The 15467-nt window shown below is 35.5% G+C and overlaps 3 protein-coding genes and 1 non-coding gene across 4 annotated transcripts; 3 read left to right on the top strand and 1 right to left on the bottom strand.

Annotated features, from left to right (window-relative positions):
• Positions 1-572: 572 nt before the first annotated feature.
• Positions 573-644, bottom strand: TRNAC-GCA. The gene has a single exon. It is a non-coding gene; the product is annotated as a tRNA-Cys (tRNA).
• A 122-nt stretch (positions 645-766) lies between these two features.
• LOC110922494 lies at positions 767-2261 on the top strand. The gene is made up of 2 exons (XM_022166786.2): positions 767-972; positions 1653-2261. Exons 1-2 carry the CDS (start codon positions 774-776, stop codon positions 2171-2173), a joined length of 720 nt encoding a protein of 239 aa, XP_022022478.1. The 5' UTR covers positions 767-773; the 3' UTR covers positions 2174-2261.
• Positions 2262-4036: 1775 nt separating this feature from the next.
• LOC110920573 (protein ABCI7, chloroplastic) lies at positions 4037-8494 on the top strand. The gene is made up of 3 exons (XM_022164735.2): positions 4037-5015; positions 6919-7178; positions 7992-8494. The coding sequence occupies exons 1-3, from the start codon at positions 4119-4121 to the stop codon at positions 8314-8316; spliced, it is 1482 nt and encodes a 493-aa protein (XP_022020427.1). The 5' UTR covers positions 4037-4118; the 3' UTR covers positions 8317-8494.
• Positions 8495-10306: 1812 nt separating this feature from the next.
• LOC110923612 lies at positions 10307-11642 on the top strand. Its single transcript, XM_022167679.2, has 2 exons — positions 10307-10972; positions 11043-11642. The coding sequence occupies exons 1-2, from the start codon at positions 10307-10309 to the stop codon at positions 11640-11642; spliced, it is 1266 nt and encodes a 421-aa protein (XP_022023371.1).
• Positions 11643-15467: the final 3825 nt, after the last annotated feature.

Genomic DNA, 15467 nt, shown 5'->3' with positions numbered 1-15467 from the left:
AGTGTTACATAGTGTTATATGGTGTCACATAGTGTTATACGGTGTTTATACAGTGTTATATAGTGTTATATATAATGTTATAATACTTCTCACACCTCTAGATTAATGTACAGGATCCGTACCCTCATGGTATATACCTTATATTCAAGTGGTATCAAGATGTGTTCATAGTACCATCGTTCTTCGAGAGGTTTAGGGTTCGAGTCTGATGAAATCATGATCATGGACAATAATGTATATTTAGGAATATGATAAAAGTTTGATAAACTATTCTTCTGAGAGTTGGTAAATATACATTATAAATTACACACGCAGATCTAATCTTTGGAATATATAATTATGCTAACATGGAGCCAAAACAAAAGGATAACAAGCACACAAACTAGAAAAACTTGAAATTTCAAAAACTGTTAATTTATAATCTTAATGAGATCATCATAGATTTATATATATATAAAAAAAAACTTTTAAAAGAAACTATGCTATTAATTTCTCAAAATTGATGATGTTAAAATAATAGATTAAAGCAAGAAATTGTAAAAGGGGCGCAAAGAAAGCAATTAGAAGAAAAAAGGGCCCTACCGGGTTCGAACCGGTGACCTCTTGATCTGCAGTCAAATGCTCTACCACTGAGCTAAGGACCCTTTAATGACAACTTGATAATCAAATATTTAAAAAATAAATAAAATCAGTGTATATAATATGCCCAATGTGTGGTAGTCAATGATAATTGAAAAGGTCCAATTTGTTGAGGATAAGATATAAAGCAGTGGATGAAAGATAGTGATACAAAGGCTCAAGTTTGTGAAATCTTGAAGTGGTTTTTGGGCATGGCTTCTTGCATATCAAATTGTGTTTGCCTCTTTGGTTGGAATATAGGCAAAAACAAAACCTCTGATAAACCTCAAACTAATTACCATAATCTTGATCTCCCCTTTCCTTCTTCTCTACTCAACAAAACTTTCCTCAATGGTACTTTCTCTCTCCCCCTCTCTCTCTCTCTCATCATACTTTTTTTATTTTAGAAGTTATGAACGTCTTCCAAGATACGTTGTGGGGTTGTACTAATACACTCGTATTATATAACCCCACAACGTACCAAGAGGTTAAAAACAATGTTGTAAAAGTAAGTCTCGGAGGCTGAGTACTCACTAAAAAGTACGGTGTTGAGGAGATTTTCTTCAACCCCGCTTAATTACTCAGAATTGAATAAAGGCGGTCAACCTCAATGAAAATCAGATTTAGTTAGTCAACTTGGACGAGTTTGACTTAAAAAAACATAATTTCTATGTCTATAATATTAATGAATGAATTTCATTTTTCAAGAAAAAAAAAATATCAATTTTTGAAATACTTTAGTAATAGAAATGCATCTTTTTTATTTAAATCGATATTCACGTATTTTGTTATAAGTATTAATAAAGTTATGATATATATATGGTTTCCAGAAAATTAATTTGTTTATAACTTAACATATCCAAGTACTCTCCGCACCTAGGCCGACTACTCGCAACTCCCCAATCGACCGACCTGAGAGCGCCTAGCGACTTCTGCAACCATGGTTAAAAGTTGTTTAGAATGATCATATAGTACAAAAAGAACACCATACATAAGTTTGGGAATATGGTTGAGTTTTGCATGATCCTGAACAGGGAAGGAACTAAAATGCTGCTACAAGGCCACCTCAGACGGCTTTAGCGCGACTTCGTTTCATGAGTGTAGCGATTTCAAAGGCCCGTGTGTAATAATCGGCTACACCAACAACTCATTCAAGTTTGGAGCATTCAATCCCGAAGGATATCGCAGCACGGATGATTACTACGACTCATTTGACGCTTTCTTGTTTTATTGGGCCGAGGAAGAGAAAGACGAGCCCATTGTGTTGCCTAAAGTAGGAGGGAGTGGTGCAGCCCTTTTTGATTATGCTCGTGGCGGGCCACAATTTGGGGCTGATGGGCTCCTGATCGGGCCACCACTCGCACCCGTCATGGGTGGGTTTGCAGGGCCCGAGACGAACTCGGGTGTCGGAGTTTTGACTCAAGCAAGGTCAAGATTGGGATTGTCTTATGCTAAAAGGCCAGATGGAAAAGAGTCTTTGTTTGGAGATGAATCCAAAGCTTCTCTTGAAGAAGTGCTAGTTTTTTGTAGTCCTCAAATTGCAAGCTTATACTAAAAGTCTAAAAACTGTGCTTTACCAACTTGTACTTTATTTTTTGTAAATTCATTAGCCCAATATTTTGAAGTGCATAGGAATTCTAGAACATTGTTTTGGTTTCACTAAGGCATATAAACAAACACCTTGAATGCATTCTTAAAATGGACTTTTTTTTTCTTCTTGAACACACTGGAAAAATGTAATCAAGATTGTTGCATTTCGATTGTAAGTTTGATCATATGTTTAACTTAATCTAGACTCTAGAGTAAATTACAAAGTAGTATTTGGGTAAAAGATTATATTACGATTTTTGTCACTCAGTTGTGACATGTTTGATCTTTATATTTTGAACGTCCAACAAAGCCTGATCACCCCCTTACACCCATTGATAAAAGGCCATCTATGCCCGTAATCACATTCATAACCTCGTCATTCAAAACCGAGTCCCAATAGCATATCAAACTGATGCAGGGTATGGAGAAGAGGGAGATTGGGGATTTTAGGGTATTTATATGTTTATAGTTTTTAACTAAAAAAAAGTAGTTATTCACTTACATTTAATGGATATTAAAATGTTATTTGGTAAAGATATCAAACATGTTAAGAGGATACTAAAGTAAACAGTAAAAACTAACCCCTTAATTTTTAAATATGATAAATGGATATTAAAATGTTATTTGGTAAAAATATCAAACGTGTTAGAGGATAGATTGATGTATGTAAAAAGTTACAGCACGACGATCCTGACTTGTGAACTCCAAGAATGGTTTTAGAGTTCAAAAACAAACAAGATAGATTAAATTAAATATACCCCCCAATCTTGACTCTTTAGAGCTATGATATTTATTGATTTATTATCCTTCTTGGTTTGTTTTATAAAGTTTTTCACAAAATTCTATTTAGTTCTCTATTTCTTGATCACAAAAGTAAATATTTTATTAAATATATCAATGTTTAAATCAACTCCTTACAAAAATAGTTTTTTTTTTTTTTCATTTTTACATTGTTTTTTTTTTCCGTTACAAGTTACTTATTCATTTTTTACGATAATATTTATGTTTCGTTTTAACTTTTGTGAGTTAGCACGCTTAAACAAACGTGTGTGGTTTGACGTTTCGTAATGCGCCGCGTCGTAATGTGCAGGTCCTAAGCCGACTTGGCTATTTTTTTCAATGTTATACGTTTCGGTCTCATTTGAACGAGTTAACATGCCACAACACTTATACATAGTTTAACATTTTTACGTTCACTTTTTATTCCGTTTAACTGTGCAGCCGCAAATCACATGTTCTAATATAATCTAGGGGTTGTAAATGAAAACTTTACATAAACACTTTAGTCCTCTCAAACTTGTCACCTGCCATTGGTTTCAGTTTCTTGACTCTTTAGAGCTATGATATTTATTGATTTATTATCCTTCTTGGTTTGTTTTATAAAGTTTTTCACAAAATTCTATTTAGTTCTCTATTTCTTGATCACAAAAGTAAATATTTTATTAAATATATCAATGTTTAAATCAACTCCTTACAAAAATAGTTTTTTTTTTTTTCATTTTTACATTGTTTTTTTTTTCCGTTACAAGTTACTTATTCATTTTTTACGATAATATTTATGTTTCGTTTAATTTTTGTGAGTTAGCACGCTGAAACAAATGTGTGTGGTTTGACGTTTCGTAATGTGCTGCGTCGTAAAGTGCAGGTCTTAAGTCGACTTGGCTATTTTTTTCAATGTTATACGTTTCGGTCTCATCTGTACGAGTTAACATGCCACAACACTTATACATAGTTTAACATTTTTACGTCCACTTTTTATTCGGTTTAACTGTCCAGCCGCAAATCACATGTTCTAATATAATCTAGGGGTTGTAAATGAAAACTTTACAGAAACTTTAGTCCTCTCAAACTGTCACCTGCCAAACCCAACCCCACCCCCCCCCCCCCCCAATCTCAACCGCAGGCCACCAATGGCTGCTGTTTCAGCCTTCACCCCAATCATCCGCACAACTCCATCTCCATCTTTCACAACACCCACATCACCACTCTTCACAAAAACACCAAAACTCAAACCTTTACCATTAACCCACCATTCTTCACCCCCAATCGCCGCACTCTCCGACCCATTCGTCCTCCAAATCGCAGAATCTTTAGAAGACTCCATACCCTCTTCACCAACCCTCGAAAAGCTTCGATCTTTTTCCTCCGAATCCCTTCTTTCCACCCCTTGGCCTTCAAGAAAAGACGAACCTTTTAGGTTCACTGACACCTCATTCATCAAGCAGTCAGAGATCATCCCCGTTTCATCTCCCCCACAACAATCTTTGAACAATTTGACTCTTTTTGACGACACCCACGTGCTGAATTTGACTATAATTGATGGGTATGTAATGGGTTCCTTATCACAATTGTCAGGTTTGCCAGATGGGGTGTTTGTTGGGAGCTTGTGTGACATCAATTCAGATGAAATTACCAAAAGGGTACTTGAGTTTTTGCCTGTTTCTGAACCAGGGGACTTGTTTTGGTCACTTAATGGAGTTGGGTCACCTGATTTGGTTGTGGTTTATGTGCCTGAAGGGTGTAAGATTGAGGGGTGTTTGCATTTGAGGTACTTTTCTAGTGAAGGGGGTGTTAAGGGTTCGAAAAAGTTGCCGGTTTCGAATCCGAGGGTTTTAGTGGTGGTGGAGAAAGGTGGGGAGGTGGGGATAGTTGAGGAGTATATGGGTGGGGATGGGGATGGGGAGTTGAGTTATTGGACAAATGCAGTTATGGAAGTTGTGATTGGGGAAGAAGCTAAAGTTAGTCATTCTTATATTCAGACTCAGTCTTTGAGCTCTGCTCATATCAAGTGGACCTCCATTAGACAGGTAGTTAGTTTAGTTTTGTTATAATGTGTGTGTGTTTCTGGTATTGCAATTATAGGGGTGCAAATGAGCCGAGCCGAGCCGAGCCCGAGCTCGGCCAGGCTCGAGCTCGATTTACTTATGAGAGCTCGGGCTCGAGCTCGGCTCGATTCAAGCTTTGTTTTCAAAGCTCGAGCTCAGCTCGTTTGTATTTTATCAAGCTCGAGCTCGGCTCGGGCTCGGCTCGTTTATTATCTATTAATTAGTATATTAAATAAAAATAATATAAATAATATACTTTTTAGGCTTGCGAGCTCGATAAGTAAAGTTCGGGCTCGTTTACTAAATAAGCTTATTTTTAGGTTCGAGGTCGGCTTGTAAAGAAGTTTAAATAAGCTCGGCTCGACTCGGCTCGTTTACACTAAGGCTCGATAAGGCTCGACGAGCCTAACGAGCTTCACATGTGAGGCTCGAGCTCGGGCTCGATAAACAAACGAGCTTTGTTTTGAGGCTCAAGCTCGGCTCGGGCTCGATAAGGCTTGGCTCGTTTCGAGCTTTTTCTCGAGCCGATCTCGAGGAGATCGCGAGCCGCTTGGCTCGTTTGCACCCCTATCGTTAAGGAAATGAACGTGTTTGTGTTTGTTTGTGTTCGTTTGTTAATCTTAGGCAACGGTCGCAAATGAACGTTCATTAGCACAAATGAACACAAATGGAAACAAACGAACACAAACAAGCGTTCATGAACAAAATATATAATACATTATACACTGATACTTATTAAATATTTAATTTATCGGAATTTTGGAGTATTTTAATAAAATGTAAAAACTAAAAACACTGATGGACTATCGAGCACGTCACTGAACATTCATGAACACGGCCTCTGTTCATGTTCATTCATTTAACAAAACGAACGAAATTTCTTGTTCGCGTTCTCGTTCATTTATTAAACGAACCAACACAAACGAACTTCTTGCCGAACGGCTCACGAACTATTTGTTGAAAGTTTGGTTCGTTTGCAGCCCTACACGAAACTATGGTGATATTACTTATTAGTAGGCGGCTCGACTGTAAAAAAAAGAAGTTGAAGCTTCGGTTCCATATATAAGGGGCCCCTAATTGTTTTTAAGGTTTGACTACGTTCAATTCGCATTTAGAAAAATCTGAAATTGGATCATAGAGCCTGGTTCATTTTTGTCTATATTTTTATCTATATACACACAACTTAAGCTTTCTTTTCATTTAAGCATTGATCGCTAGCTTATTAGTATGCACTAGGGGTGCAAACGAGCCGAGCGGCTCGCGAGCTACTCGAGATCGGCTCGAGAAAAAGCTCGAAACGAGCCGAGCCTTATCGAGCCCGAGCCGAGCTTGAGCCTCAAAAAAAAGCTCGTTTGTTTATCGAGATCCCGAGCTCGAGCCTCACGTGTGAAACTCGTTAGGCTGGTCGAGCCTTAGTGTAAACGAGCCGAGTCGAGCCGAGCTTATTTAAACTTGTTTACAAGCCGACCTCGAACCTAAAAATAAGCTTATTTAGTAAACGAGCCCAAGCCCGAGCTTTACTTATCGAGCTCGCAAGCCTAAAAAGTCTATTATTTATATTATTTTTATTTAATATACTAATTAATAGATAATAAACGACCCGAGCCCGAGCCGAGCTCGAGCTTGATAAAATACAAACGAGCCGAGCTTGAGCTTTGAAAACAAAGCTCGAATCGAGCCGAGCTCGAGCCTGAGCCCTCATAAGTTAATCAAGCTCGAGCTCGGCTCGGCTCGTTTGCACCCCTAGTATGCACTAAAGTGTTGTTAGTGTTAATCGATTAGTGTTAATCGAATGCCAATATCAAATTATCAATTAATGTTGGTGTTTAATACTTGTTGTAGTTGTATGGCCGAACATCAAAATATTTTTGGATTTTTGTTACAGGAAAAGTCGAGTTCTTATGAGCTAGTAGAGGTAAGCACGGGTGGAAAATTAAGCCGACACAATGTTCATGTGCAACAAGTTGGGTCAGACACGATAACAGGATTATCAACATTTCACTTATCGGGAAACGATCAAACACAAGATCTACATAGCAAAATCGTGTTGGATCATCCACGAGGGTTTTCTAGACAACTTCACAAGTGCATTGTGGCTCATTCACTTGGTCAAGCCGTTTTTGATGGCAACATAAAAGTCAACAGGTAATTTTTTAATACATAACTCTATATTAGTTGATTAATTTGAAAAAATAAACATAGTAGTAGTTAGTATCTTTGTGTTCTAACCTATGCAGTTAATGTGGTAAAATATCGGATATCAGTCAAGGACCGATGTTGTAGATATAGGTTACCTCGGTGAGATATCAGTAATTTTAATATCATGCGGAATTTATATATATATAGGGTAAGGTTCATGCGAGAACCACCTTTATTGCGAGAATCGCGAGAACCAATGTGAACACAACCTAAAATAGCTAAAAAAACCTAGAAAAACCTAACCCCCCCCCCCCCAAGCTAAAATGCTAAAAACTAAACCCCCAAAAAACCTAAAAAAATCTAAACTTTTTTTTTTTAATATTTTTTATGTTAAAATCGCTAATTTTAGTAGCCAAAATTTTTTTTTTTTTTTTAATATTTAAAAGAAAAATTTGGCTACTAAAAGTAGCGATTTTTTTATAAAAAATATTAAAAAAAAACTTTTTTTTTGTGTTTTTTAGCTATTTTTAGGCATTTTTGGTTGTGTTCACATTGGTTCTCGCGGTTCTCGCAATAAAGGGTGGTTCCTAACGGATCTTTGTCCTATATATATATATATAGCAGTTTAACACTAACACTTCAGTGATATATCGGTCAAATATTGGTGATATATCGGTCAAAGTCGCCAATAATATCAGTACTGATATTTTGACACTGATATTTTGCATGGGGACCAATAACCGATATATCACCGATATTAGCTGCATAGGTTCAATCTTGTTAGGGATAAAATTTATTTTAATTGTTAAATGTTGGCAGATTTGCGCAACAGACGGATGCAGGGCAACTAACAAGGAGCCTAATTCTTGAACCGCGTGCAACGGTTAATGTGAAGCCGAATTTACAGATAGTTGCAGATGATGTGAAGTGTTCTCATGGAGCTGCAATATGTGATTTGGAAGAGGACCAATTGTTTTATCTTCAAGCAAGAGGTATTGATCTCAAAACGGCCAGAAAAGCGCTGATTGTTTCGTTTGGGGCCGAGGTTATCGAACGGTTTCCGTCCGGTGATCTTAGAAAGAAGGTGGAACTTCATGTAAAGAAGTTGCTTGATCCTGAAGGCCATGTAGAAAATTCAATGTAAGAATGCTGTCAATCCCAATATTCCGTAGGTGTTGATTCTCCGTCAAACGATGTATTGATTGTGCAAGCAGTGGCGGCGAAACTTGAAAATTTTCACCGTTGGGTCGGAAGTAACCGAACCTAAAATTTCTATATAAGTAATATTTTTTTTATAAAACTGTGGGGGTCGAAAACGTATATACCTAAAAAATTCTATATGAAACGTACATACATAACACTACCATATTATACATTTTGATTATTAACGAAACGATTTTTTAAATTAACCTATATGTGCACCTCTATCTTGATGGCTGAATACAAACAACCGATATATTTATGTGTGTGTCAAAAATAACAACCATAATTCAGATGTGCTTAGAATCGTGTAACCTGAACACAACCCACGTAAACCTTGATTGAGTCACACATGTAAATAGGTTGACAGGCCGACATGCTTAATAAAACATGTTAAACATGTTAACCCAATCACGGTATGTTTAATTAAACATCTTAAAAATGTAATTTGTATGGGTGCATGGGTTAAATGGTCCAATCCAAACATAACATGTTTATTAAACGGGTTAGAAATAACAAGTCAAAACTCGGATTATTTTTTTTTTGGACTGCCACTCTTAAATCATATATAAATTTAAAAATAAAAATAAAAATAAAATATAAAAGAATAAAAATAAACAAAAAAAAAACTGACAAAAAGAATCTACGGATCAACAAGTACAATTTTTTTGACTAGTCATAAAATCTGCAGCTAAATTTGTCACATTTTGACAAAGGTTTTCACAAAGTAAAAAAGGTGATTGTGCATGGAATAATCTATATATTCCATTCACTAAAGATTAATGCACTTTTCATCTCTATAGTCATGATCCATTGGCTGCGAAACACAACCCCTTTTAGGAAAGCTACAAGCTTGTTCAAGAAAGTTGATACAATCATTTCAACCTAAAAGGCCAAATCTAGCTTCCTGAGTGGTTGATACTTCAATTTGTAGAGAACCTACCTCCTCAAAGTCTTAACTTTGAATCCAAACTTGAGTTTGTAGTGTTATGCAAATGATTCTGATTGGAGAGTGGATGATTCTCTTAAATCATGAAACTTTAATTATAGAAACCGAAACAACACCACAACAATCGATAAAGACAAGGCGTCACAAGGGTGTCTGGATTGCATAAGTGTAAACATGAACACATGACAAAGAAAAACTCCGAGTTGTGAACAAAGAAGCCAAGCTAAAAATTTTCAACGATACGATATAATAAGGGAAAATTACTAGAATAGACAAGTTGACCTTCAAGTTAACAGAATAGACATGCATATTTCAGACTATCTCCATTGGTGACTTTTGTTTATGTTGGTTGCCACTTGGCAAAATAATATTGATTGTATTAAAATTTAAAAAAAGAAAAAAGAAATTGAAACCCACAACCAGGTTGTTGGAGCAATCTTGGTGATGACCCAAAACCATAGTCAACTTCATCCACTTGTCCAAACTTTATTGATGCACATTTTTTTTTATTAATTACTATTTCCCCATCAATTTAATTACTCAAGTAACTTTTTATAATTAAATTTATAAGAAAAACAAAATACACAATATTTTTTAAAAGAGTTTTCTGAACATCCCGATATAAGTTTTATTAAAAACAGATTTTTTTAAAACACATTTTTAATATAAAATAAATATATATTTAATAAAAGTTGGTTTAGGTTGGGTTGTTAGGGTATACAGTGTGGCATGCAGGGAAGCTCGGCAAACACCGCCGCCGACGTTGTCGGTACGCGGCAAAGGAAAGAAATCGGTGAACGTTTGCCGATTCGAGAAGCATGCGTGTTGCCTTTTTTCACCCCTTTTCCAACGGTAATATTACCGTTAAATGTAAAAAAAAAAATTGTTTTTGAAATATTACCCTATAAATACTAGTCACATATTTTGAAAAAATACACCATACTCTCTCAATCTACTCTACATATTGTTAAAAATTTTGAAAAATATGGAAGGCTCAAAGAAGGGTGAAGGCAAGAAGAAAATGGTAGGGTCCGGTTCAAAGTCGAGGCCTCAAGATAAACGTGGTTCGGGTGGTACTAGTGTCCCGTTTAATCCGCAACTTGGGTTTGCGAATCAAGCCCAACCTCCATTTTATTTTAACCAACCCATGCATCAACCTTTCGGTTATGATACCCAACCCACCCAAAATTGGATGCAATACGGTCCGAGGATGACTCAAGCCGGTTATTATGATTACTCCCAAGAAGCGCAAAATGCTTTTGACCCGTTTACTTTTCAAAACCCAATGTCACAATCACCGAGAGACGAACAAGATGACGCCGATGAGGAGTTCGTGCCGGAAACCCAAGAACAAGAGTTAGATGAGGATGATGATGATGAAGATGTTGCGGATGAACCGGAAAGAAAAGGAAAAGCCAAACGGGAAAGTTGGTCGCCTAGACAAGAAGAGGCGTTGGCAAAGGCTTTTGTTCATTGCACTTTGAATAAAAAGAAAGGCAATCAACAAAAGAATGATGGCTTTTGGAAGAAAGTTCTAAACCACTTTAACGAAACGGTCGGAGGAAGTAATCGAACCCACCACCAAGTTCGCTCAAAATGGATGACGATGCAAACAAAAATTAACACATTCAACGGTTTATATCATCAAGCGGTAATTTTTTTATACGGTTTATTTTTTAACGAAATATTTGGATTTAGTTGATGATAATATATTATTATAGGATCGTTTACGTCCTAGCGGGAGTGACGACGCATATGTAATGAAACAAGCGTTAAAGGATTACAAAAGCAAAGAAAAAATTGAGTTCGCTCATGTTGCGGCTTGGGAGGTTGTTAGAACAAATCAAAAGTGGTCGCCGGTACCTTTGTTGAATGAAGAAAGCTCCGGTTCGGGTCTAAAAAGAAAGTCTTCGGATTCGGGAAATTATACTCGAGGATCACCGAATGTCGAAATATCGAGCGGATTCGATATTCCCGACATAAACGAGGATCCTTCACCACCACCACCAAGACGACAAACGAGAAAGGAGAAAAAGGACAAAGGGCCGTCTTCAAAAAACGAAGATCCAAGAGATATAACACACAAATTCGAAGAGTACAAGGCCATGAAAAAAGAGATAATGGAAATTAAACGTATACGAGAAGAAAAATATTTGACCTTGGCGGATGAGCAACGAGAGGCGTTGCGACAAACAATGTTCGACAAGGACTTGGAGACGTATAATCGGCCTACCGACAATGTTCACCCGGCGATGTTGGAAATCACACTCGCTAGAAAACGTGAGATCGCAAAAAAATATGGATGGCCTTGTGATTTTTAGTTATTTTTTTAAGTTAGATTTTATTAAAAATGTAATGTTTTATTTTTATTTAAGATGTAATGCTTTATTATATATTATAAATTAGCAACAAAAATATGCAAATAAAGTTGTACCTTGTGCTTTGGGAATTTTTCAAAAAAAAAAACTTGATTTTTTACTTTTAACCCAAAGGTTTTTATCTTTTACAATTTTAACCCTACATAATTTGTTTTTTAACTTTAATCCAAAACTTTTCATTATTTGCAATTGAGTAAATTACATTTTTGGCCCCTGTGGTTATATCACTTTTACTATATTAGCCCAAAATAAGAATTTTTAACATATCTTCCCCCATGGTCTCTATAACCAACCATTTTGGCCCCTAAGTCTAACCATTTTGGCCCTCATGGTCTCTATAACTAACCATTTTGCCCCCCATGATCTCTAGACTTAGGGGCCAAAATGGTTAGTTATAGAGACCATGGGGGCAGATATGTTAAAAATACTTATTTTGGGCTAATATAGTAAAAGTGATACAACAACAGGGGCCAAAAACGTAATTTACTCTTTGCAATTTAACTTCACAACTTTTGTCACTTATACTTTCCATCTTTCGCAAATTTTCGTTTTACGTATAGTTTTAAATTTTTCGAGTTAATACGATGCAACGTACGAGTGTGGTTCAACTTTTTAATGTTTTGTTTCAAATTTTGCAAGTTAACACGTCGCAACGTGCATGTGCGGTTCAACGTTTTTACCTCTATTTTTTAGTGTTTGACTGGTTCGTCGCAACCCGCAGATCCTAGGTCGAGTCAATGTTAGTGGTCGATGACGGTTGCGTGGCATTAGTACTATTTGACACCGTTTTACGCCACGCCGCAACGCTGGGTGTGCTTTGGGGGGTTTTCAAAGAAAAATGGTTATGGAGTTGTTGTAACCTTGGCTTTGGATATTTTCCAAAAAAAAATGATTTTTTTTACTTTTCACCCAAAAGTATTTTCATTAATTACTTTTAACCCAAAAGTATTTTTTTTTACTTTTACCTAAAACTTTTTATCTTTTGCAATCTATTATCACAACTCTTTTTACTTTCAACTTTGGTCCTTTATAGTTTTTATTTTTGACATATTTTTCGCTTTATGCTTGGCTCTAAATTTTGTGACTTAACACATCGCAACGTGCGTCTTTGGTTTAACGTTTTTACGTTTCGTTCTAAATTTTGCGAGTTAACACGATGCAATGTGCGTGTGTGGGTGAACGTTTTTACATCGTCTATTTTTTCCCGTTTGACATATTTAACATAACGTGCGGGTCCTAGATCGACTTAGTAATAACTAAAGAATCCCCGCCGTATTGCGGCGGGTCGCAATGCTAGTTTTTAATTAAAATGTAATGCTTTATTTTTATTTTTAAAAAGTTTATGTTTTTTCCATTTTATCTTAAATATAAAAAAACATAAAATAAAAAAAAAGTTTGCCACTCAGCAAGTGTTTAAACCACTGCCAACAATTTTCAGCAAAGTTTAAACACTTTTGCCTGATTGACATGGCGCGCTCTGATTGGTCGGTTTTTTGGTTTGCCACTTCAAAGTGTTTAACCACTCCTTACACCCTTAATGGGATGAAAAGTTGAGTTTTATAGATTGAAGAAAGAGAAACTAGTTTTTTATTAAAGGTTGGGTCGAGTTAGGTTGTGAATGGGGATAGTCTCAGCCCTTCGCAAAATAGATAAAAGCGTGGGCTAAATAGCCGATAGATAGGATTTAGTCTCCTCTTTTTAGCCTACGCTTTTTCATCTTCTAGCTAGTTAGCCTACGTTTTTTTCATCCTCGGGTATTTAGCCTATGCTTTACACATGTCTTTTTTGTTGATTTTTTATGGACCTCATTTTATCTGATTGGCTCTTTTTCTCTTTGTCTATTTTGCCAAGACTTATCATGCAACAAGTCTATTCCGTTAACTTTGAAAATCAACTTCTCTATTCTAGCATTTTTTTTTCATATGACAAATACGTAGTCATACAAAAAGAAATCCAATAATTCTAGAATTAGGAAACTATTTTTAATATAAGAAAACTAATAAAATTAAACAAGGGTAAGGATCATGAGAAATCTCTCATTTGTGAGAAAACTAAAAAATTTCATATCAGACATGCACAATATAAATTGCATATAGACAGTAGTATATGATATGTAGTATGATATAAGTATAGGGTTTTTTAATTTCTCATGAAAAGCTAGTATTTTCATATGATCATGTCCATAAAAAAAAAAGAAACCTAAACTAAAATCCTATTATTTAGCCTTCTTTTTCCAAGGGGTAATTTTAAGCCATGTTTGCTTGATCAATACTTATACCAAATTCAAAATGGAAGCTCTATCAATGTGTTTTTAGCTTGTTCCCTAAGTATCATGTGTTTTAGATATTCATAACTTAATATCATAATTTATCACTAGAGCCAAATTTAATTTCTTGACTCTTGAAATATTCATAACTTAATATATACAATTCCGAATTGAATGATTCTTGATTCACACGAAACCTTGCATTGCAACATCTTCTATATCATTATTGTTATTGACCACTTTATATCTTATGATCTTTAACCATATATATTTTAGGCTGCATAAGATTCACATGCAAATATAATTTTAGGAGTCTTTGGTCGCTAATTAAATAAAGATACCTCATTAGTCTTATCCTTTTTGCTTTCAAGAAAACAAAATCAAACAAGGCAAGCTGCTGCTGGCTGCAAATATTAAAGATAAGATATTAAAATTCATTTTTCATGGCCCATGAATAACAACTTGGGGGAAAATTACTTAATATCCTTAATCCTTCAAAGTTTGAAGATTATTGTAAACATTTAGATTTTGTTTACACATAATTTTGACATTAAACAAACACAGACATGGTAGGCCCAACAGGTAATGATGGTTTCCAAGATACACTTAATCATGTTGTTAAGTAGACTTTAATTGTCCTCATCACCCTATCTAAATTATTCTATTTTATTAACTAATTCCTAGGGCTGCAAATGAACTAAACGTTCGGCGAACAGTTCGTGAACCGTTCGGCGGAAAGTTTGTTTGTGTTCGTTCGTTTATTAAACAAACGAACACGAACAAGAAATTTCGTTCGTTTAATTAAATGAACAAACATGAACAGAGGTCGTGTTCGTTCGTTTATGTTCTTGAACGTTCGGTAATGTGTTCGTTTGTGTTCGATAGTTCATTAGTGTTTTTAATTTTTGTATTTATATAAATACTTCAAAATTGCGACAAATTAAATATCTAATATAAGTGTCAGTGTATTATATATTATGTTTATGAACGATTGTTTGTGTTCGGCTATTTCTATTTGTGTTCATGAACATTATTTTGTGCTCATTTGTGTTCGTCAATGTTTGTTTTTGTCCGTTGTCTAAAAAATAACAAACGAACACGAACAAGTTCATTCCTTAACAAACGAACACGAACTTAAAATCTCGTTCGATAAGTGTTCGCGAACACATATATTTCTTCACAAACGAACACGAACAAGATCTTGTTCGTGTTCGTTTGGTTCGTTTGCAGCCCTACTAATTCCACTCTACAAAAGGAATTTTTCAACAAAAACCAGTTGCAAGACTTTGAATAAATCGAAACGTAAAACATAATCGAAGAACTAAATTCTCACATGAACAGTTGGTCTTGTTTTTCAAATCAAGAAAACGTATTCGATGGTTAGATTATTTTTCTTGCAGTTGAAAATTAAGCTGTGGTTACTTTGAATAAAAAGATATATAATCATCTTGAGCTATATGGGGCCTGTAGTGATTATTAGTACAAGTGGCTGAGTGGGAACA

This window comes from Helianthus annuus, chromosome 17 (assembly GCF_002127325.2).
Source record: "Helianthus annuus cultivar XRQ/B chromosome 17, HanXRQr2.0-SUNRISE, whole genome shotgun sequence".
NCBI lineage: Eukaryota > Viridiplantae > Streptophyta > Magnoliopsida > Asterales > Asteraceae > Helianthus > Helianthus annuus.
This window is presented reverse-complemented; position numbering and strand designations above follow the sequence as displayed.